Genomic DNA, 24725 nt, shown 5'->3' on the forward strand with positions numbered 1-24725 from the left:
TGGTTTTGTGGTCTACTTCCTCTGCTTCCTGAGTAGCCTAGCCACTAGCCAGTCTGTCTCCCACTCCTATTCAGTCTGTAAAAGGAGTATGGAAGCTCTCAGCTGAGTTTTGAGGACATTTCTACACATGGTGAGATCTACAACATGCCCTTTTTTTCATCAATGAGGTCCAAATTGGAGTAGAAAAACACGGACATTGTACATTAAAATGTACACTAGATTAGCTGTGGCAACAGGACCTGGAATAGTATGCTTATATACTCCTAGTCTGATGATTCTGGAACCAAATCACCCTTATCAGTCTTGGCTGAGTGAAGGAGTAAATGCAGGTGAAGACAATTCCTCCCAAAGCCACTCTTTTGCAGAGGTACCTCACCCCCCCTAACAGCCAGACTGAGGGCTCTAGACATTTTGGAAGTTGAAACAGATAATGATTTCCTCTTCCTCCTCTTCACCAACACAGCCAGCTTTTCCTCAGACAGCTTGGGGATCGTCACTTCTCTGTTCCTGAGTTGAGGAGGAGAAAATTTCTGCTGAGCCTAGTCTATCAACATATTAGGAGAAGGGTTCCCATCCTGGCTCAGCAGAAACGGACTAGTATTCATGAGGATGCAGGTTCAATCCCTGGCCTCTCTCAGCAGGTTAAGGATCTGGCAGCATTGTCCTGAGCATTGCCGTGAGCTGTGGTGTAGGTCGAAGATGCCTGTGGCTGAGGCACAGGCCAGCAGCTATAGCTCCGATTTGACCCCTAGACTGGGAACTTCTATATGCACACCTGTGGCCCTTAAAAAAAAAAAAAAAAAAAAAAAAAGAGTATGAGGCACCTAGAGTAAGGTGAAGAGAACAGCAAGGAAGTTACTCTAAACTTGTTTCAAGTTTGTTTGCTTTTTATTTGTGCTATTTGTCATACATTTATTCTAAACACAGGAGGGGAGTTTCCTGGTGGCTCAATGGGTTAAGGACTCCAAATTGTTACTGCTATGGCTCGGGTCATTGCTGTGGTGAGGGTCTGATCCCTGGCCCAGGAACTTCTTTCTGCATGGACCCAAAAATGCAGTAGAATATGACTGAGTTTGACTACTTTATTATTTTTCAACAATACAGAAAATTTGAAAAAACAGTACAATGAACAACCATAACATTGTTAACATTTTCCTGTACTTATCTCTTTTTTCACCAAGTTTTTTCCTGTATAACCCCTCCCCATCATTGTGCAGGCTGCCACCAGCCTTCTTGAAGACTTGCTATGTGCTGGACAGAATCTGTATTAAGGATTTTGTAGAGACCATCTCATTAAATCCATACCTCAACACTAGAAGGTAAGTGCTGTTATTCCCATTTTTACAGGAAAGACTTAGGCATAGATATGTGACTTGTTAAGGTCTCCCAGGAAATTGACTCCAGAGCCCATGTGTTTAATCACTACTTGATACCACCTCACAATCTCTTTTAAGCTTCGTAACAGCACTGGTATCACTTGGCTGTTGGACTCAGTTTAAAAAAATTGCTGGAAGTGACAGATTCAGGGCCTACAGCAGATCCACAACAATGAGAATAAAGATGGGACAGCTGTGGAGTCACAGAACTCCAGCATGCCTCTGTCCCATGTCTTTTTTTTTTTTTTTCCCCCCATTTCTTGACTCATTTCTCCCATCTGTAAAATGACTCCTGTAACATGACTGGAGGTGGGGACTTTACTGGCTCTCCAAATATGTTCTCTATTGTCCCTGTTGAATGGATGGCACTTTGTAGATCACCACACCTACCTCGGGTAGGTTTTTGAGCATTTCCAGAAATCTGTAAGAGGGGGAAATTAAGCATTGTGGCAAAGGGTGGGACTCTGGATTCAGATCACCTGCCTTCAAATCCTGACTGCTCCACTGTTGTTTAACTTCTCTGTGACCCAGTGCCCTTCTCTTAAAAATGGGCTAGTAGACTCTGCCTCATAAAATTGTTGAAGGATTGAAATAAGGAGTGCTGGACACAGTGCCTGGTACAGATAACCACTCAATGACAGCCACGTTTACTACTGGTACTGTGGGCTCACACATAGCTGGCGTTAAGACAAGTGAGAACTGTTCAACCATGTGATTGTAGGATAAATGGAGTCAATTTGCAATGGCCATAACTGCCTGCAAAACCTTCCGAATTTTCTGCATCTGGCAGTTGTGGGCATAGCTCTTGCTTGCCATAGCTAGAGGGCCACAGCTTCCTAGCCTGGCATCATCTGCATGTGCCCCCAGGCCCCTCTAGACAGCAAGGGCCTCACACCCCACTTTGCCCTTTAAAATTCTAGGAATGAGCAGTCCTCAGCCTCCTAACAAGAGGTTAATGGGCTACAGGCCAACAAGTGATCCTGACTTGGCTCATAACTGGAACCTTGGGCTACAGGAACCTCTCTGGACCTGGTGTTCTCAAAGATAGATGCCCTGAGGGAGGAAGGACCCCTGGATAGCAAGTGACCGCCTCTATTTCTGGACTCTCTTGGCTTCACCTTCCCTCTCCTCGGACAAATGCTCACAATAGCAGCATTCACACGAACCACGACAGTCAGCCTGTTTTGAGGGGTAAAGATAGCTCTTATCTTGCGTGCTTTCAGCAAAATAAATAGAGACACTATTTACAACCTGCAGGATGACTTGATGACAGGGCGGGAGCCCTGACCCCTTCTCTGTGGGCCAGTATTGCACTCTTACAAAGCAGTGGAGAGGTCTAGCTGCCAGGCCAGGGGATATAAAGGAGACCAAGGATCTACTTTATTTCAAACTCAGGGCCAATCTGCACTTCTCACAGATCTGGCGGGGCAGCATGTGAGTCAGGGAGGTTCCGTTTATGGCCACCAGTAGCTGCAGCTTGTCCAGGCAGTCCTGCAATGCCGCCTCAGGGTGCCCACCCAGGCCCAAGTCCAGCGGGTGCGGGAGCTGCAGCATACGGTCGGCCAGCGCCAGGCAACAGATGGCCAGCAGTGAGGGAGTGTAGCTGGTGAAAGAGTAGTCAGCCAGGCTCAGCTCCGCCACCCCGCGTGCCAGGGCTTGCGCCTCCAGGGCTTCGGAGGCCTCGGCCTGCCCGGCCTCCACGCGTGCGTGCGTGAAATGCTCCAGGAAGAAGCTGATGGTCGGTGCGCCCAGGCTGAAGTGCAGTTTGTGCAGCACGATGCACTCAAGGTTGCAGAGCTGCTGCCGGGAGAAGGCACCACAGCACAGGGCCAGGAGCTGCTTCACGCGCGGCGGGTGCACCTCCACCTGTAACACAGGGGTGCTCAGCATCCAGGGGTCCGAGGCCCATCCAGTCTCACACCCAGGAGAAAACCACGACTCCCCCCATCCCTTCAGGCGAAATATCCAGGGCTTCGCCTCTCCGTACTTCCACTGTAATCATTTGGGGATGTACTTCCAGCACTGTCCAGCTGAAAACAGGTTTGAGAAATTTTGAAGTTTTTTTCCCCCGAGACGAGAATAGAAGGATTACAGAGGGCTGTTGAAACGGCCTATTTCTTTGGGGGCTGGGTGAAAAGATTGTTAGTTTGTGGCGGAATTGTGAAGTTAAGACTGCGGGGTATGAAAGTTTGCAAACATCTGCTAAAATGAGCTCAGGGAACCCAGCACTCAATCCTGTGCGCTGGAAAGCCAGGCTCCGCGTGCGCACCCCCCTCCCCCCCTCCGCAAGAAGTTACCTGTTTGCAAGCAATGAGGAGGGACGTGACGCCGAGCAGCTGGAAGCAGTCTGCAGCCACAGGCGTGGTAATAAGGAAGCGGTCCAGAGTGTTCACCGTCAGACACAGAGACTCGAAGGAGAGGCCGAACTGGCGGTGTACGGGAATCAGCCAGCTGAGCAGCTTACAGCGGGATTCCGCCGTCACCTGCCGGAGGGAGGAGGGAGGCGGGCCAGCTGAGCCTAGGGCTGAGGGGGGCTGTGGATGCAACAAGTCGGGAAAACCTAGGGAGCGTCCCCAGAGGGAGGCAGGAAAAAGAGGAAAAACGTAAAGGCTCTGGAAACTGGGAAACACGCGGGCAGAGCTGCTGCGCAAAGAGCACAGGCGGGGCGCATGAATTCTTGCCTGGCGCTGTGCCGAGCACGGATACACGTTACCTTGTGTAATCCTCTCAGCAATTCAGTGGGGGCAGGGAACTCCCCACTTGGCAAATGAAGAAACAAACTCAGAATTGTTAAGAAATTTGCTGGGGTTGGTCGGAATCCGGACTCGAACCTAGAAACAGAACTCCTCTGCATCCTACCATGTCCCTGCTAACCCCTTTGGAAACTTCGGGCAGGTTCCTTAAGTCGTCTAGGCCCCACTTTTCTCCTTCTGTAAAATGAGGCTGGTGGCCCGGCCCTCCAAAGCCCCTTCGCGCTCCGACTGGGGGCAAAGCTGGGCTGACGAGGGCCGGGGCGCCGCGGAAGGCAGACAGAGTAGAAAAGGTGAGAGCCGGGGAGAACTGGCTCTACCAGCGCCTCACTTGTGGCTGCCGCGCCAGCGACTCCCGCGGGTGGAAGTGGTTCTCCCGTGCCTTGAGGAAAGCGTAGCAGGTCTGACCGTAGTCGCGGAAGGTCTGTAGATCTAGCTGCACCAGCTGCTGGGCAGGACCAGGTAAGGAGTTGCAGCGTGGCGCCGTGGACGGCGCGGGGCTGTCTGCGGCATCCGAGCCGGAGCTCGGGGACTCGAACAGATCGCAAACACCGGAGTCTCCCGGGAGCAGGCACGGGTTCAGCGCCTGTAGAGGCTGCTTCCTCCGGAGGCGTGGTCGCCTACTTTTCTTCACCGGGGCACGGAGGTTCTGGTTGTCACGCCTCCCAGCCCGGGTGGCGGGGCTCGCGGGGCTGGTGGGGCAGGGGGTCACCATGATGCAGCCAGTTGGCCGCTCTACGACTCCCGGGTGCTGCAGGGTGGACCGAAGCGCAAGGGAGTGCTGATGAGGCCAGACCCTACCCGCCACCAGGCTCTAAGTACCAGACCTGCGCGTTCCCTCAGCCACACCCCCGGCTTCTCATTGGCTGAGCCCAGAGCGGCTTGAGAGCCCGCTTTCCCGGCTAAAGACCCGCTCCCGAGCGCACGGCTGGCCCCCACAGCCTCCGCGGTCTGCAAGGGGGAGGAGGAGCTACAGCGGACCCGCCAAACCCACTTGAGATGCCAGCTCTCCCCGCGTCCCTTGTTACCTGGGCAACCCAGCCAGGATAGTTGGGGGAGCTGAGCTGTCGGCTAGAGGTGGGGCGGCGGAGAGGCCAGGTGAGCGCGGGATCCGGCTGAAGGGCTCCACTGCGCCCGCGGAAAAAGATTCCCCCGGGGAGCGTCTCCCAGTCCTTGGCCAGATGGTCTCGACACCTGCAAGCACTTTCTGTGCTGGCTTTAATCCAGGTCGGTAATATTGTAAAGGTCGCTTCCGAGCTCCAAACAAAGGCTCCAGCTAGACTTCTGTCAGTTCAGTTTGCTTCAGTGACCCACCCATGCAAGTAATACTTTTAATTCAATTGTATTTGTGATTTTTAATTTTAGGCAGACCCTGAGTAGCCAACATCCCTCCTTCCGCTAAGCTGGGGAGCAGAGTCTCCGCAAGTTCCTCTGCGTTGTTATCTATGGGCCAGTCCAGCCAGCCAGCAGGCATTCGTGCTCCAAACAGAAGACTCCCCAAGGAACTCCGACAGCCGATCTGCACTCCAGTAAGACTTTCTCCGCACTTTCCCCCCAAACCAAGTAAGTTGCAGTGGTTTAAAAACATTGGAAGCTTGCCTTTCTAGCTTTATCGAATTGCTCACAGCCTGTTACATTTTAAGTCATTAGCTTCGGACTCTGCCTTGGGCAGCCCAGTCTTTCTGGATTATTTCCTGCTTTCTTCAAAGCTCTGAAGAAGCTTCTGAAGGAGGTTGAGCTGAAGTAGGGGAGGCGAAGAGCGTCCAGGCAAGAGAGACTGGACTAGGCATGGCAGTTTGCTGGGCACTGCTGGTTTGGTCTCAGCTTCCTGTTCCCGTAGAAACTGCAGACCTTCTCCGGCCGAGCGAATATTCCTAAGAGGCTCCTTTAGGAGAAAGGACACGAGTATCATCTAATCAGCCTTTTAGGCATTTCCCAGAGGCAAAAAGCTCTAATACCCTGGGGCTGATGAATTTTGCAGAGGTGCTCCAAGAGGTGAGATTACTAGGTGCTATACCGAGAGCAGGTTCAGCGGTTCTCATTCCAGAAGAGACATATATATAATCAAAGTGTAAATCATGTCCCCAGAAATTTAGCTGGCTGTGGGGTGTTGTCTTCTAGAGATTCAGGTAAAATAGGATAGATTTTGGGTTCTGGTCAGTGTTACTCCTATTTCTCTGTAACTCTGAGCAGGGTCTTTAGTCTCCAGACCTAAATAGTATCAGCTGTAACATGTGAGATTAGCTAAGAATTACCTGTATTTCAAAATACTGATACCGGTCCTCCCTGTCTCCTCTCAGGCTGTTGTTAGGAACTTTTATAGGAGGAGCAATTAAATCTGTGAAGAGGGGTCAGGTATCACACTTCTTTGAGAGGGTGTCTAGGTGAGGAGGAAGAACCCAAGAATTCTGATTCTTTAAACTGACCCAGATGGCCATTACAGTGGGAAGAGCACAAAGTCAAGTCCTAGGGTCAAAATGGTCACTCCCATTTATTGGTCATCTTGAGCAGGCTACTTACCTTCTCTAAGCCTCTGTTTACACATCTGTTATATGTGGTTATTAATACTTGTCTTAAGTGAAATAAGTGTGAAAACCCAAAAGTATTTTTTTTGGATATAAAATAGTGGGGTCACCTTAAAACTGTCATTGGGAAATCAGTGTTATCACACTGATCATATTCTGAAAAGCAGTACCATCATTTTATCCATCTGTTGAAAATGCTTTGTTCTCTCAGAGTTTGCCCGTTGTTAGAGTTAACTTCTCAAAGGGCACCTGAACTTTGGTGGGATAGCTCTATTCCTCAGTATTTGCTTGCTAAGCTGCTCACATGCCAATTCAGTGAGCAGGAGTTTCCTGGTGGCTTGGTAATTAAGGCCTTGGCCTTGTCACTGCTGTGGTTTGGGTCTGATCCCTGGCCTGGATCCACATGCTGCAGGTGTGTCCAAAAAAAAAAAAAAAACCAACAGTGAGCAAGGCTGCTTGGGCACAGGTCTGTGCTAACACTCTAGTGGGAAAAACAGAACCATTTGTTGTGCTTTTTAAAGTGTGATAAAGGTTATGGTAGGATCTCCTGGGTGTAGGGTTGACAGATGAAATAAAAGTTAAACTCAAATGTCATATAAACAGCTGTTTAGTGTGTTCCAAATAGCACATGGGACAGATCATTCATTGCTTATCTGAAATCCATATACTGCACAGGGCATACTTATACTAAAAGAGTATTTGTTGTTTATCGGACATTCAAATTTAACTGGGCCTCCTAACATCTGGCACCTCTACCTGGATGCTGTGGGAGCCCATGATAGAAACGACTGGCCTGGGCTGGAAAGACTTCCCAAAGCAAGTGTGGTTAAGCTAAGATAGAAGACGGGGATGGAAAGAAGATAAGAGAGTGATTTACGCACAAGTATTTGAAATAGAGAAACAGGATATGGGAAGATTTGGAAGCATGATTCCTGGACATTCTAGGCCTATCTGATACAGAATGGTTAGAACATAGAGTTGGGGGGAAGGCAAGAGAAGAAGTAAGGGAGATTAGAGATAATAGCAAAAACTTACATACATAGAATTTTTTGCCAGGCATTCTGTTATGCTCTTCATTTATATTATACTCAGTTTCTATGAGGTAGATGCTATTATTGTCCCTATTTTACAGATGAGAAAAACTGAAGGATAGAGAGGAAAAGAAATTTAACAAGGGCATGCAGATCGTAAATGGTGGAACTAGGATTCAAAGAGACAGCTTAGCTCCTTGCTCCATAATCAGCATGCTATACTCCTTCAACAGTAAGATCGTGTAGTTCCTAGGCTACATTAAATGTTTGGACTTTACCTGGAGCTATTGAAATTGCTTGACCAAGGGAGTGACATGATCTGTCTTTTGTTTTTAAAAAAATTGCTATGACTGATATGTGGAAAATGAATTGGAGGGAATGAGACTGGAGGCCTACAGTATTTGTGGTTCAAGCCTGGGCTTTTTATTTTCCCTATGAAGGGCCTTTAAAATTAATTTTTGTTTTTTAATCTTTCTGGGACCTGGGCCCAATGCACCTGAAAGTCACTAGTTAAACCTAAAATACTTTAAAAATGTAAAGCCTAATTACATAAACCTAGGCTGCTTTGATGAAAGCCGCTTAGCCACAATTTGACCCTACTTATTTTCAGGTGTTGTTTATGAAATCTGCCAGAGAGTGTTCATATAATGGAACCAAGCTTGTTTTCTTGGGTTGTTCCCCTTCCCCCCCCCACCCGCCCCCCGCCAGTTTGGCACTTCAGCTTCAGCCAAAGTCCCCACCCTCCTGCTACCCCAGCTCTAGGATTGAGACTGAAGTAGGAAGAAGGCATTTCCTAACAGTACTATGTTTCAACAAAGAAAGTGGGTTACTGTCTAGACATGGACAACTTTGTTAGTGCCTCACATGATCATTAAACTTAGTTTTGAAGTCACGAAAAATATTTGCTTACGACTCCATATTCTCTTAATGTATTTAAGCTGCCAAATTGAGATATAGTTAGGGTACTCGAAGTCAGAGACAAGTTTTGCTGGTATTTGGTAAACAAAGGGCAGGAATTTTCAGCACATTTTATTTTATTTTATTTTTTGACTGCACCTGTGGCATGTGGAAGTTCCTGGGCCAGGGATCAAACCTAGGCCACAGCAGCAGTCCCAGCTACTGCAATGACAATACTGGATCCTTAACCCTCTGCCCCACATGGGAACTCCTCCAGCACATTTTTAAAAACCTGACATTTGACTTAAGTGTCTAAATGTCCACCAGTATCCACACCTGGGGAAAAGGCCATCTCTATTACTTGCCTTCATGGGGCTTTACCAATTATTAATTCATTAGGGTTCAGTGCATATGCTCAAGTGCATGCCTCTCCCCTAGTGCATACATGTGCTTGTTCTCCCAATTCACATCCACCTGTGGCAATCTGCCCAGCACAGGTGGTACCATGTAATGGTTAAGAGCTTCAGCTCTGGAGTCAAGCTCCTTGGGTTTGAAGCTTTGCAGAACACAAACTCTGTAAACTTGGGCAAGTTACCCAGCCTTTTTATTCCTCAGTTTTCCCCAGCTATTAAACAAAAATGAGATAGAGTATTCTATAAAATTGTTGTGAGGATTAGATAAGACATAAAATGTTCTCATGTAGTGCTCAATATGAGTTACCTGCTGCTGTAAGTGTTTTTTTCTAGCTAAGTCATATGTTTGTTTTGCCGCCTAGGATGGGCTGGAGAAACAATACTTATCACTTAGTTTGTTGATACATATATATGTTACATATGTAGTATCTCCTATATCTGATTTATATGTTTATAATGATGGATGTTTATAGCTATAAGGAGTAAGGAGGCTACTATTTGTGTTATAGTTCCACTGGACTTCATTTCAGATCTGAGGCTGGTCTTTCAAGTGCTGAACTAGAGATATAGCTCTCCAAATAAGCATTACCTGGGGTAACATCTAAGAAGTTTTATTTCTGTAAAACATATGTCTCTTTTCCATATTTAGATGCTAAATGCCAGCTACAAGAAGAAAGATGTAATATTGGGATGGGAGGGGAAGTTCCTTTGTGGCACAGTGGGTTAAGGATCTGGCATTGCCACAGCTATGGTGCAGGCCACAACTGCAGCAATAGGATAGATTGATGGCCGGGCAACTTCCACATGTTGGGGGGTCAGAAAAAAAAATTTGGGTCGGGAGGTCTCCTGTTCTTCCAGGGCCTGGATCAGAAGTGGACATGGGGAAGAGCTAGAAGAGTAGTTAAGCACAGCGGCATAATTATGCTTAAGGTCAGCCCAGGCCCCAGATCTCCTGAAATAAAGGAGTATAAGTGACTTGCTTCAGTGGGCCCTGAAGCGTTTCCTCACTCTGTGATTATAGCCTGATACTCTGCTGTTTTCCTTTTAGATGGTGGGGTTGCCCAAGTAGACTCAGAGGTATTAGGAGGAAACAACCCTCCTAGTACAGTGTGTTTTAGGGTTTTGACTTTTACTTTTGATACAGTCAAGACACTGTTTTATCATCAGATGCATTTAGAGAATTTATTATATAGCCTTCTTGCACTATTACCAGTGTATAGAGAGCAGACTCTTACCTGAACGAGGTCATTCCTGGTGTTATTTGCTTGGAGAAAAGATGTGCCTTCCCAGAAAGAAACCATAATATGGGAAAATCTTTCTGCAAGAAGGAATGTCTCTCTCTTGTGCTCGTTCCCCCCAGGTATTGACGTGGCCAAATAGATTTGCTCATGATAGTGGATGTTAAAGAGATATGCCTCTGATTTTGTGATTTTTCTCAGAATGGGGACTTATGACACAAAACCAAGAGCCTATAAAAGAAATTGGTGAATTTGATTATGTAAATGTTAAAAGAAAATACAGTTCCCACTGTAGCTCAGCGGTAATGAACCCAACTAGTATACCTGAGGATACTGATTCCACCCCTGGCCTCTCTCAGTGTGTTAAGGATCCAATGTTGCCTTGAGCCATGGTGTAGGTCACAGATGAGGTTCAGTTCCCGCACTGCTGTGGCTGTGGCATAGGCCGGCAGCTGCTGCTCTGATTCAACCCCTAGCCTGGGAACTTCCATATACCACAAGTGTGGCCCTAAAAAGCAAAAACAAACAAAAGTTTTAAAAAATGTATTTATAAGGAGAAATGTATTTCCAATTGAAACTGGAAAAATACTTGTAAATTAGGCCACACACTCACGCCTATTTTTTTCCATATTTAACTATGTTTGTTTTTCCTTTTCTTTTTCTTAAGCTTAATTTTATGAAATATAAAGAGATTCTATAAAATCAGTAGGAAAAAGAATGACAATCTAATATAAAAATGAGTAGTCTATAGGAAAATGTCTTCTGGGTGAAAAGATGCTCAAATTCACTCATAAGAAGAAAAAATGCAAATTAAAACTATCTTAAGATACTAATTTTACACTTAATCTGATTGCTAAAAGTCCAAATGTTTGATAAGAGGAGGTAGGGAAATAGACCCTCAATATATTGTTGGTGAGAGTGTACATTGGTACAGCTGTTTTAGAAGGCAATTTGGCAAGATCTGCAAACATTTAAAGAACATATATTCTTCAGCTCATCGATTTTACTCTGGAATAATTTTTCCATATCAATGTAAAATGACTTCGTAAAAAGATACTTATTGCAGTATCCTTGTTAAAAGCAAAATATTCATTGTCCTTGAAAAGGGGCATCTAAAAAAACAGAATATTGTGTAGTCATTAAAAAGAATGAAGAAGATGGAGTTCCCGTTGTGGCACAGTGGAAACAAATCTGACTAGGAACCATGAGATTGCGGGTTTGATCCCTGGCCTTGCTCAGTGGGTTAAGGATCTAGCACCTCCATGAGCTGTGGTGTAGGTTGCAGATGCAGCTCAGATCTTGGTGCTGCCGTGTCTGTGGCATAGGCTGGCAGCTGTAGCTCCAATTCGACTCCTAACCTTGGAACCTCCATATGCACTGGTGTGGCCCTAAAAGGCAAAAAAAAACAAAACAAAACAAAACAAAAAACCAAAACACAAAAATGAGGAAGATGTTTATGGACTGGGGAATTTTCAAAATAGAGTGTTAAATAAAACTAGAAGAGTGATAGGGATTCTTTACTGTATACCTTCATCTACCTTTTGTATATGTGTTATCTGCTTTTAAAATGGCATTTTTCAAATTCCCTGGTGGCACAGCAGGTTAAAAATTGGGCTTGTCATTGCTGTGTCATGAGTGTGATCCCTGCCCCCACCCCAAACTGTGAGTGCAGCCACAAAAAATAAAAGGAAAAAAGGCATTTTTCATATGCAAATAGGGTCTTTAGGAGAGGCCTGAAAAGTGGTGATAGCTCTCATATGTGGATATTAGAAAAGAATGGATAGAATAAAACAGGGCCTGAGTAGTCTGGGAGCAAAGTTGTATTGCTTCATATGTGAAACCTTTGTTTTGGAACCTGGATTATATCAGCAAACAGAACCGACAAATGCTCCTGCCTTCATGGATTTCAGATGAGGCAGTGGTGCAGGGAGAGACAAACAGTATAGGGACTGGGGCATTGAAAGTGAGGATTAAATAAGCTGGTCAGGTAAAGCTCACTGGGAAGTTTTGAGCAGAGACCTCCATGAGGTGGGAACCATGTGGGCCTATGGGAGAAGGGCATCCTAACCAGTGAAAATAGCCAGTGCAAAGGCCCTGAGACATGAGCAGGCCTAGCATGAGGAGGAATGGGGAGGAGCCCAGTGTAGCTGGAGCAGGAGTAAAGGACTTAGCAGATGAGGTAAAAAAGGTAATGGAGGAGTTCCTCTTGTGGCAAAGCAGAAAGGAATCTGACTGGTATCCATGAGGATGTGGGTTCGATCCCTGGCCTTGCTCAGTGGGTTAAGAATGCAGCGTTGCCATGAGCTGTGGTGTAGGTTGCAGATATGGCTTGGATCCCGTGTTGCTGTGGCTATGGCATAGGCCAGCAGCAACAGCTCGGATTAGACCCCTAGCCTGGGAACCTCCATATGCCACAGGTGTGGGCCTAAAGAGCAAAAAATAAAAATAAAAAAAAAGGTAAGGAAGCCTCACTCTGTAGGACCCTGCTGTTGTCTGCCTTCTCTGAGTTCTTATGCTTTGTTAGGTTGCACTTTTATTTGTTGCAACATTTAATCATCACCTGAACTATCTGAGCTAGTTATAGTTATGGTCCCCATTTTACAGATAAGATCATCTTTAGAGAGGTTAATGTACTTGCTTGAAGATCCTTGCTAGTAAGTAAAATAAACCCTTAATCCAAGTCTGTGGTTCTAGTCTGGACCTTCATCCTGATGCTGTTCTGTATTTATTAAATGCTAACAGAAAACTAAGGGCAGGCTCTGAGTGCACCCTTGAGTCACCACATTGAAGGGGGATAAAGCAGAGGGGTAGAGACCCCAGAAGAAGGAGGAGCCCACATGGTCAGAACCAGTTGCACTTTCATGAGAAACCTTGGAGGTTCTGTGATGTGGTTTAGCAGAACAGACAGAATTGTCTTGGCCTTAATGTTCCAGGAGGTTCAAGCTGATCTAGAATTGAGAGTGTGGGAAAGGAAACAAGGCTTCGAGGCCAAAGGAAGTGTGAAGCCATTTGGAAAATGATTGTGCCTGATTTCTATGACTCAGCCACCTCTTAGGAGGTGATCATTTAGGAAGTGACAGTTCACTTAGCTTCCCAGAAAAAGCAGGGGAGCTGAATAGGTGAATTTAAATTGTCTGGCGTGTACAAGCTCTGATGTCTGGTAGCATGGCTGGGAGTAGGAGGTCTCAGAAAACAAGCCCGCATGAGGAATGAGGGAAGTTTGTGCCTTTGTTCTTTAGCTGAGACAAGCTGCCTATTAAAAAGTGCAGCTTTCTTTCCACCGTCCATTCCTGGTGCAAACAATGTTTCACATGAAGCAGTGGATCAAAGACAAATCACTAAAAGCTTTTTAAAAGTTGTCTTGTTATAGATTATAACTCTACTTGAAAACTGTCTGTCTCTGCCCCTCCATGGCCATTTTTTAGTAGTAACTACCTAAGGGTTGGTCATTGCTTTAGATTTGCAGCAGTGGTAAAACACACAAGGTCATATAGGGTGAGAAGAGGAGAAAGTACAACAATAACATGTAAAGGATATCAGACTACGGTAAGCTCTGTGCAGAGATTTAAAGTGTGCTGGCCTAGGGAGTTTCTGCTGTGTGCAGTGAGTCAAGAATCCACAGCGGTTCTGGTTGCTGCAGAGGCATGTGTTCCCAGGCCTGGCGCAGTGGAGTAGGTCACAGCTGTGGTTCGGATTCAGTCTCTAGCCTGAGAGCTTCACCTGCCACAGGTGTGGCCATAATTTTTTTTTTTAAGTATGCTGACCTAATCTCTTATATATAGGATGGATAAATAAAAAGGTTCCACTGTATAGCACAGGGAACATATTCAGTATACTGTGATAAATCAAAATGGAAAAGAATATGAAAAAAATATATGTATAACTGAGTCACTCACTTTGCTGTACAGCAGTAATTAACATTGTATATCAACTATACTTCAGTAACTTTTTAAAAAGTGTGCGAGACCTAGATTGTGTTATTTTATTTATTTTGTTTTTTTGCTTTTTAGAGCTGCACCCAGCAAAGTTCCCAGGCTAGGGGTCCAATTGGAGCTAAAGCTGCTGGCCTACACCACAGCTACAGCAACGCAGGGTCTGAGGCGTGTCTGTGTCCTACACCACAGCTCATGGCAATGGTGGATCCTTAACCCACTGAGCAAAGCCAGGAATTGAACCTATGTCCCCATCGATGGTAGTCAGATTCGGTAACTGCTGAGCCACAGCTGGGACTCCTGTGCTGCTTTAAATCGGATGCTCAGGAGTGCCTTTATGAAGACAGTTCTCACCTCATTGCTAAAGTCAGAATGTCAATCTCTTTCTTCTAATGTTGTGCAAATCCATTCCCTAAGTGAGATTTCTCATAATATTGCTTAAATTGGTATGTTATTATTTGGGAGCAATATTTTATGGGGGGTTTCCTCCAGATGTTAAATAATGATGTATAAATTCTCCTGAAGTAGCCAGGTTGAACTGCAAAGGAATGAGAGTGTGAAGTAGGTTCATTGCATACAATGGATTCTTCCCAAACAGGTGCAAGATAAAGCCAGTACATCTCTGTGTTTGTTGTTGCTGTTATTATTTTAAATGAGGAAGGTCTAGCTTTGCAGAACCTTTCTGCCCAGAGGGACGTCCTATGTGAACATAACATCAGGCTTCCCTGTTAGGCCAGATCTGTCATATCTTTTCCTTCTCTACCACATGGAAAACAGAGGGCAGCAGTTAGTATCTTCAGTCCATGGTAAAACAACCCCCATGTCCCAAACGTAAAGGAAAACTGATCCTATTGAAAAGCAGCAAAGGGGAGGGCTGAAGAGCGCAATATGTAACGCGCCTGCTTGTATGTCAAATCGCAGGGTGCAGATCAAAACAGGGCAGCTGGTGAGGGCCGCTTAGTCATATGTTTCTTAGAATTTATGAGAAAAGGCATCGAGGCCTGCCGATAACAAAGGCACTCAGCGTGGAGCGGGTTGCTGGCTGTGAAGAGGCACCAGCCAGTCTCTGAGTGTGTTCAACTATGTGGATTTGAAATGAATGGCTGGAGTGGCTGTTCTCCCTATGTGTCAAGTCTGGGTGTTAAAGTCATATCCTTCAGGAACAATGTTTCCTAGTATTTTGGAGAGATTGACAAATTTTTAGTTTCCTTCAGTATTATAAGCCACATTTCCGTATGTGAATTATGTCCGCAGTTTCTGTGTGGGCTTGGAAAAATAGGAGGTGAACCATTCGTGGAGCGTGTTTTGTTCCAGAAGTTGTGCTTTCCTGTATTCTATATTGTAATATCAGTTTGTAACTCAAAGACCAATTGGAGATTGTGATTTTGGTGATATGTGCGATGCAGGTTTAACATAGAACTATGAAAACTGTATTTACCAAAGTAACATGTTTAGAGATTGGGCCTGACTCATTTTGGAGCTGTGTAATCACTCTGAAACAGCTAGGCTTTCCAGGAAGAGTAGTGACAGTAGCATGTACCAATTCCTCCAGCAGTGTGGCAATATGGCAATCAGACACTCAGTAGTACTTTTCAGTTCACCTATCATTTTCATTCAGTGTTTGCCCTGAGCCTGGCCTCACAGTTTTTCATTAATAGCATTTATTGTATATTCCCAATTAGAAATGTAGTTCTGTTATTGTAATAAAATTTGAAGAATCTCATAATGAATAGAGAATTTTACCATTTCAGTTTTTTTTTTTTCTTTTTTTTGTCTTTTTGCCATTTCTTGGGCCGCTCCCGCGGCATATGGAGGTTCCCAGGCTAGGGGTCGAATCGGAGCTGTAGCTGCCAGCCTATACCAGAGCCACAGCATACTGTTTCAGTTTTATAACAGAAAATAACTGACATGTCAGTATATATATCTTTCAGTTACCTGTGTGTATACATCTAAACACACACATACAAGACATATATATGTTTTTGCATATCCTTTTTTTAATGATTTCTTGTTTTTTCCATTATAGTTGATTTACAGTGTTTTGTCAATTTCTACTGTATAGCAAAGTCACCCAGTCACACACACACACACACACACACACACACACATATACTCTTTTTCTCACATTATCCTCCATCATGTTCCATCACAAGTGACTAGACATAGTTCCCTGTGCTATACAGCAGGATCTCATTGCTCATCCACTCCAAATGCAATAGTTTGCATCTATCAATCCCACACTCCTGGTCCATCCCACTTCCTTCCCCTCCCCTTTGGCAACCAAGTCTGTTCTCCAAGTACATGAATTTTTTTTCCGTGGAAAGGTTAATTTGTGTTGTATATTAGATTCCAGATATAAATGATATCATATGGTATTTGTCTTCCTCTTTCTGACTGGCTTCACTTAGTATGAAAGTCTCTAGTTCCGTCCATGTTGCTGCAAATGGCATTATTTTGTTCTTTTTTATGGCTGAGTAGTATTCCATTGTGTATATGTACCATATCTTAATCCATTCATCTGTCAGTGGACATTTAGGTTGTTTCCGTGTCTTGGCTATTGTCAATAGTGCTGCAGTGAACATAGGGGTGTATGTACCTTTTTCAGGGAAAGTTTTGTCTGGGATACATGCCCAAGAGTGGGATTGCTGGGTTATATGGTAGTTCTATATTTAGTTTTCTGAGATACCTCCATACTGTTTTCCATAGTGGTTGTACCAACTTACATTCCCACCAACAGTGTAGGAGGGTTCCTTTTTCTCCACATCCTCTCCAGCATTTGTTATTTGTGGACTTATTAATGATGGCCATTCTGACAGGTGTGAGGTGGTACCTCATAGTAGTTTTGATTTGCATTTTTCTAATAATCAGTGATATTGAGCATTTTTTCATGTGCTTGTTGGCCTGTATATCCTTTTTATTAACAAAGTTAGGCTCTTCATATATATGGTTTGGTATCCTAGTATGTTTGTTGTCCTAACAACTAAATCTAATCTTAATGGCTTCACAGAACGAGAGTTAGCTTCTTTCTTTTAGCGCATTTCTTGCAGGTCAGGCAGCTCTCCCCATCAGCTTTCCCCCAACAGTGAGTTAGAGATGGATCAGTCAATCAGAGCTGCTTCTGATTTTGCGAATCACCATCTTTGGACCTCTGTGCTTCCAAACCTATTAGGAGAATGAACTTGGAAACTTGCAGTGGTTCTTTACTGCCTAAGACTAGAATGTGTTGCATCATTTTTGCTCATATTTCCATTGATGAGGAATTCCATCACATGATCCTAACCTAACCCAGGGGAGGTTGGGCTGTATAGTATCCTTGTAAGCTTGAAAAGAGGAAGGAGTGTGGCCAATACATCACATTGTCTCCATCCCATCTGCTTTATCTCACTTAACATTGTCATGGCATTTCCCCCAAATCATTAAATGTTCATCAAGATCATGGTTTTTAATAGCCTCAGAGTTTCCCATCGAATGGACATACTCTTCTTTAGTTAAGCATTCCAGGAAGTCTTATGTACAATGACATACATCCCTCATTTCCGAGTGATTTCCTAAAACTAACTAATCTTAGGTTTTTGGACGTTTAGTTTGTTGGCATCTATTTAGATATGTTAAGATTCAGATATTGAGAATGAAAAGGGAAATTTTCTCTCTAGCACAAACTTTTATAGTCCAAAACCATAAGCAGGAGGGCAGAGGTACTACCTATGTCCCCACATGCCCCACTTTTTCTATAAATAGAATGTTTCCCTTAACTCTCCCATTTTCCGTACTGTTGTTTCTCTTCATTCATACTCTTGTATTTTCTTCTTTCCTAGGTGATCTCCTCCCCCTAAAAAAAAACCCCAAGATTCTTAGGTTTACACTGCTCAGTTTTTCCCATTTTGGGCTATATTTCAGCTCTTTCCCTACCCCCTTCTCAACCCTCCCCACTACAGAGGCGCTGGGCTTGCCTGCCACTATTCCCACTCCCCTCAAACCTTTGCCCATTGGGACTCTGGATGGATAGAGATGATGTTAACCAGCTGAGAAAGAGAAAGGGCTTGTGTAACCAAGCAGAATAGGCCTTGCTTATTAATAGCTTTCAACAGACTGTGGTTGGAGGCAAATTAATAATTCCATTTTACCATTAAATGTGAAATGTGTGTGTGTCTCCACCAGTCTCTAAATTCTGTCTTTTACATAGAAATTAAGTAGGGAGGAACCCGACTAATATCTGTGAAGTTGCAGGTTTAATCCCTTGCTTTCTTCAGTGGGTTAAGGATCTAGTGTTGCCATGAGTGTAGTGTAGGTTGCAGAGGAGTCTTGGATATGCTGTGGCTGTGGCATAGGCCGGCAGTTGCAGCTCTGATTTGATCCCTAGCCTGGGAACTTCTATATCTGCAGGTGCAGCCCTAACGAGCAAAACTAAAAATAAAATAAAAAGACTCTACTGGCATTTACCTTTAAAAAAAAAAAAAAAGAAAAGAAACTAAGTAGCCAATAAAAATAGCTACCCTGTGACCTTTTGGAAAGGTAGAGGTCATTTGTTTTCAAATACTTGCTTTTTTTTAGGGCTGCACCCTCAGCATATGGAGGTTCCCAGGCTAGGGGTCTAATCAGAGCTACAGCTGCTGGTCTACACAACAGCAACAGCAATGTCAGATCCGAGCTGCATCTGCAAACTACACCACAGCTCAAGGCAATGCTGGATCCTTAACCCACTGAGCTAGGCCAGGACCCGTAACCTCATGGTTCCTAGTGTGATTCGCTTCTGCTGCTCCACGACAAGAACTCCCTGTTTTAGAATATTTTATCTCAAAATGCCTGCAAGCCGAAATTATTATAGCTTTTGGATTTATCAAAATGGCCGGCCTAGTAAAAGGTGTCAACTGAAAAAACCCATGACCTCAAAGTTGAGAATTATGTTTTATTTGAGGTTGTTATTGAGGACTGTAGCCACAGCCTCTCAGACAGCTCTGAGGAACTGTTCCAAAGAGGTAAGGAAGGAGCCAGGCTATATAGCAGTTTTTGCTTACCAAAAAAAAAAAAAAGCATATAGCCCAACATCAAAAGATTATTGTTAATCACAAAAAAACCCAGACATCTGAAGTTAATGATTTTAGTGCCTTTCTATATATGGGAAGATGCAAGAGTCAAGGCTCTTTGAAAGTATTCCTTTGATATGCATCTTAACTTATCTAGGGCCAGTACTCTGTTTTTCTCCCTCCTGAATTTCCCTCAGGGGCATTGAAGGAAGTAAGAGGTGGGGTAGAGGGGGGGTTGAAGCAGCCAATGGCTTGATGGGGCAACATTCTTTGTTTATTGAAATGACAGACAACCCCTGCCACCCCACCCCCCAGAAAAGGAAAACCCAGGGAATTGACTCTGGCCTTTACTTCAGAGAGGCCAAGTACTGCCATTGGACCACAACTGCTTCATTTTCCTGACCCTTTCTCTTTCTTTTTCTAGATGCTAGGGTAGAATCTTTTACAAACATATTGAGTAAAAACTGAGGGAAAAGTACATCCAAAGAACTGATATTTTGAAATCTGGGAACAGATGCATTTATGGAGCACTGATTCCTTATGATACAAATTCTAGTCTGAAGCTCTGCTACTAACTAATTGTATGACTTTGTCCTGATCTAGTTGTTTGGACTGCTGGCCAGAGAGAATTTTAGCTTGGTGCTGTTGTTTACTCTGGTGGAATTCCTGTTTGCTCCCAGATTACATATCCTAGTCAGTGTTTTCCAGGTATGTGAGGTCTCTATGCTAGATTGAATTTTACTTGTTAGACAGCTTCCCTACCCAGGACCATGGTTATATAGCAATTCCCTTTCTGTATGGCCTCAGAAATTCATAACCTGAGCATGAGGCTCCCCAAACCTAACTTTAAAATCACTTTCTTTATCCCTTCTCGTAATTCTTTCAATCTCTCACCCCAGAATCTCTGCCCTTATCCTGGACCTGTTTTTCTTGGGCTTGTTTGGTTTGTCTAAACTAAAGCATACTTATCAGCTAGTTTTTTTTTTTTTTTTTTTTTTTTTTTTTTTTTTTTTTTTTGTCTTTTTGCCTTTTCTAGGGCCGCTCCTGTGGCATATGGAGGTTCCCAGGCTAGGGGTCGAATCGGAGTTGTAGCCACTGACCTACGCCAGAGCCACAGCAACACGAATCCGAGCCACGTCTGCGACCTACACAACAGCTCATGGCAATGCAGGATCCTTAACCCACTGAGCAAGGCCAGGGATCGAACCGGCAACCTCATGGTTCCTAGTCGGATTCGTTAACCACTGTGCCATGAAAGGAACTCCTATCAGCTAGTTCTTAAGGCTGGTACTTTGGTGAAATTTTCTTCTTTACCCATGACTCTACCTAACACATGGACTGGTCTCCCTGGTGCCTGAGTGGCATTTTGACTGGGCTCTATTCACTGGAGTCTGCCTTTTGTATGGGTCAGCAGAAAATACTTTATTTGTTTCAAATTGTGCCCTCCCTATTGAACCTCTCATCAGGGTCTGGTTTCTTGTCCAAGAAATACCTCCAGTTTTCTCACCTCAGAGCCCAGTGAATCATTATATCTTATGGCATGTCTGTCTTTTTCATTTGCATTATTCATTCTGATTCCTGAGAGGAGTGACTTCTGTCCAGCATTTCATCACATAGTTTTACTTTAGTAAAATACTTTAGACAGTAAGAGAAGATTAATTCACAGATGAATTACTTATTGGTGTTTGTAAACAAGGATTTAAAATAATTATTATAAATACGTTAAAGAAAATGTAGGGCATGGATAAAATGGACAAAAAGAGAAGAATTTCATCAGAGAATTGAAATCTATAAAAACAAATGAGCATATTATAATTGAAAAATATGATATTTAAAATTACCATTCACTGGCTTTAACAACAGTCTGAATATAGCAAAACAAACCAAAAAAAAACAAAAACAAAAACAAAAAAAACCCCAGGATTAGTGAATTTGAAGACAGATTAATAGAAACCATCCAAACTGAATCACAGAGAAGAAAGAGAGGTAGGAGATTGGAAGCACAGAATATAAAAACAGCATGTTATTTTATACAGTAGTGTAGTTTAACAGTCCAAAAAGTCTAACATACATTACATTGGAGCTCCTGAAGAAGAGGAGAGAGAGAATAGTTCAGAAGCAGTACTTGAAGAGATGATGTTTGAGAAGTTACCAAAACTGGTCGAAAACATCAACAGATCCAAGAAGCTCAGTGAATTTTAAGCAGAATGTATGTGTATACGTCCTAGCACATCATGGTCAAACTGCTGATAACCAGCAATAGAGAGAAAATTATTAGGAGCTAGATAATATGCTGGGGGGAAGAGGGTGGAAAGACACATTAACTTTGAAAAAACAGCAATGTTAATAATGACTTTTCAGTAGACTTCATGAAAGCCAAAATACAATGGAGCAACATCTTTAAAGCACTGAAAGGAAAAAACAAAGACTGCCAACCTAGAAAAACTGCCTACCTAGAATTCTACATCCTGTGAAGATATCTCTTAAAAAAAAAAAAGGTGAAGAAAAATGAAGGTGAAATAAAGATGTTTTCAGGCAAACAACAGCTGAAGAAACTCATTACCAGCAGAATCTATACCATAAAAAATAACTAGCGGTAGTAACAATAATCTTTTGTCATTTAGAATATGTGTAGAAGTAAAAACACATGACAACAGTAACAGTGGGAGAGTTAAATGAAGTTAAATGTTACAAGAGATGTGTTTTATTTATAATTGTGGGATTTTAATTTATGGAGGCAAACAACATGGAGAAGCCAATGCCATTCAAAAAAGACATTACTTATATTTCCTGAAAGGGGCACATCATGCCATGCAGGGCTACGTGGAGAGCACCAGGTTTTCATCAGGAAGCAGAAGGTGGAGTAAGGGGAAAGCCTAGGTTAGTCTTTTTTGGGGTCTCTGGGAAAGGCAGTCCTCAGAGTAAACAGCCTGGGGTTGGCTAGCGTGAGTAATTCTAGTTGGCTGTGGGCTACAGGGGTGATCTATCCTTGCCCAGTCCCTGGCCTTGGGATGATTTAGGGCAGAGAAAATATTAGTTTGGTGGGTGAGAGTTAGATAAAGGGGGTCATTAGGAATATAAATTCAGGATTGATTAGTTTGCACATAAAGTGTGTGTTTCTAGCCAAGGTCTTTGCTGTTTCCAAGAATTGGCTAGGGAGTTCCCATCGTGGTGCAGTGGTTAACGAATCCAACTAGGAACCATGAGGTTGCGGGTTCAATTCCTGGCCTTGCTCAGTGGGTTAAGGATCCGGCGTTGCCATGAGCTGTTGTGTAGGTCGCAGACGTGGCTTGGATCCTGCGTTGCTGTGGCTCTGGCGTAGACTTGGCAGTTCCAGCTCCGATTGTACTCCTAGCCTGGGAACCTCCATATGCCGCGGGTGTGGCCCCAGAAAAGGCAAAAAGACAAAAAAAAAAAAAAAAAAGAATTGGCTAGACCCAGCAAGGGCAGTCTCTCCCTGGTTAGCAAGATTTTTAAGATGTCAAAATATCATAAAATATAGAAATAAAAACACAACACAAATCATGCATTGTTCAGTAAGAGGTAAATGTAAATGATTTAGGGTAGATGGTAACAACGTAATGATGCATATTTACTATCTAGAAATATGCTGTTCAGTACAATAGCTACTAATCATGTGTGGTTATTTAATTAAAGTCAAAATTTAGTTCCTTAGTGATACTAGCCACGTTCAAGAACTTTGTCACTACGCATAGCTAGTGGCTACCACATTGGAGAGAGTAGATATAATACACTTCTGTCAATATAGAAATTTTTATTGCACTAGGCTGCTCTAGGGTAATCACTAAAAGAATAATACAAAACACTTTAACTCATAGAGTAGTTAAATGGAATGACAAAAATACGTGATTAATCCAAATGAAATCAGAAAAGAACAGAAAAAGGAACAAAGAACTGTCATGACAAATAGAAACAAAAAGCAAGGTGACAGACTTAAAGCCAAATGTAAGTGAACTTACTTCAGTTAAAAGGCAAAACTAATAGTATGAGTCAGAATTGATCAAAAAAACAAACAAACAAAAAAACCCAAAAAACAAACAAAAAAAAAAGGAGTTCCCGTCGTGGCGCAGTGGTTGACGAATCTGACTGGGAACCATGGGGTTGCAGGTTCGGTCCCTGCCCTTGCTCAGTGGGTTAACGATCCGGCGTTGCCGTGGGCTGTGGTGTAGGTTGCGGACGCGGCTCGGATCCTGCGTTGCTGTGGCTCTGGCGTGGGCCGGTGGCTGCAGCTCTGATTGGACCCCTAGCCTGGGAGCGGCCCAGGAAATAGCAGAAAGACAAAAAAAAAAAAAAAAAAAAAAAAAAAAGAATTGTTGTTCCCTCTGGAGCAGTGGGAGGCATTAACTAGGAAGGAGCAGTATGGTTCAGGAGTACCTTACAGGATATGTAAACCAATTACTGGGTGAAAGCAAGTAGGAGGCTTACTTTCTTCAGTTTCTCCTCCCTTTTTAAAATTAGAGTAGAGTTGATTTACAGTGTTGTGTCAATTTCTGCTGTGCAGCATAGTGACCCGCCCCCATACACACATTCCTTTTCTCATACCATCTTCCATTATGGTGTGCCCCAAGAGACTGGACATAGTTCCCTGTGCGGTGCGGTAGGACCCCACTGTTTATCTGTTACAAATGTCATAGTTGCATCTACCAACCCCATACTCTCCCGGTCCATCCCACTTCCTCCCCCTTCGCCCCTGACAACCACAGATCTGCCCTGCCTGATCTGTTTGTTTTGTAGATAGGATCATTTGTGCCATATTTTAGATACCACATATAAGTGATATCATATGGTATTTGTCTTTCTCTTTCTGACCTTACTTAGTATGAGAGTCTCTAGTTGCATCCATGTTGCTACAGATGGCATTATTTTGTTCTTTTTTATGGCTGAGTAGTATTCCATTGTGTGTGTGTGTGTGTGTGTGTGTGTGTGTGTGTGTGTGTGTGTGTGTGTGTATGCCACATCTTCTTAATCTATTCATCTATCAATGGACATTTGGTTCTATGTCTTGGCTGTTGCGAATAATGCTGCAGTGAATATAGGGGTGCATGTATCTTTTTCAATGAAAGTTTTGTCTGAATATATGCCCAGGAGTGGGATTGCTGGATCATATTGTAGTTCTATATTTAGTTTTCTGAGGAACCTCCAGACTGTTTTCCATGGTGGTGGTGCCAATTTACATTCCTGCCAACAGCTGAACGAGGGTTCCTTTTTCTCCACACCCTCTCTAGCATTTGTTATTTGTTGACTTATTAATGATCTCCATTCTGACCGGTGTGAGATGGAACCTCATAGTAGTTTTGATTTGCATTTCTCTAATAATTAATGATGTTGAACATTTTTTCATGTGCCTGTTGGCCATCCATACATCTTCTCTGAAGAAATTATTTAGGTCTTTTGCCCATTTTTTGATTGAGTTGTTTGTTTTTTTCGTTGTTGAGGTGTATGAGTTGTTTGTAGATTTTGGAGATTAGGCCTTTGTCTGTTGCATCATTTGCAAAGATTTTTCTCCCATTCCGTGGGT

General features: G+C 43.6%; 1 protein-coding gene and 1 long non-coding RNA gene across 4 annotated transcripts in view; one reads left to right on the forward strand and one right to left on the reverse strand.

Moving 5' to 3' along the window:
- Positions 1 to 1068: 1068 nt before the first annotated feature.
- On the reverse strand, positions 1069 to 4918 carry CCNO (cyclin O). Of its 3 annotated transcripts, none has more exons than XM_085002259.1 (3): positions 4509 to 4918; positions 3674 to 3859; positions 1069 to 3242 (listed from the first exon to the last, which is right to left on the reverse strand). In XM_085002259.1, the coding sequence occupies exons 1-3, from the start codon at positions 4839 to 4841 to the stop codon at positions 2757 to 2759; spliced, it is 1005 nt and encodes a 334-aa protein (XP_084858385.1). In that variant the 5' UTR covers positions 4842 to 4918; the 3' UTR covers positions 1069 to 2756. The 3 variants fall into 3 exon arrangements, with proteins under 3 accessions (XP_084858385.1, XP_005672504.1, XP_084858386.1); XM_005672447.4 differs by having other exon boundaries at positions 4458 to 4918; XM_085002260.1 differs by having other exon boundaries at positions 1069 to 3406; positions 4458 to 4918.
- A 654-nt stretch (positions 4919 to 5572) lies between these two features.
- LOC110257321 (uncharacterized) overlaps positions 5573 to 24725 on the forward strand; it is a 48365-nt gene continuing 29212 nt past the window's right edge. The window contains exon 1 of the long non-coding RNA XR_014831335.1: positions 5573 to 5689. This is a non-coding gene — a long non-coding RNA (uncharacterized LOC110257321). The remainder of the gene's footprint in view (positions 5690 to 24725) is intronic.

The sequence above is a fragment of the Sus scrofa genome, chromosome 16 (genome assembly GCF_054392235.1).
Source record: "Sus scrofa isolate SSC_HxYL_T2T_F1_AM1 chromosome 16, Sscrofa_HxYL_maternal_Yorkshire_Landrace_v2.0, whole genome shotgun sequence".
Classification (NCBI taxonomy): domain Eukaryota; kingdom Metazoa; phylum Chordata; class Mammalia; order Artiodactyla; family Suidae; genus Sus; species Sus scrofa.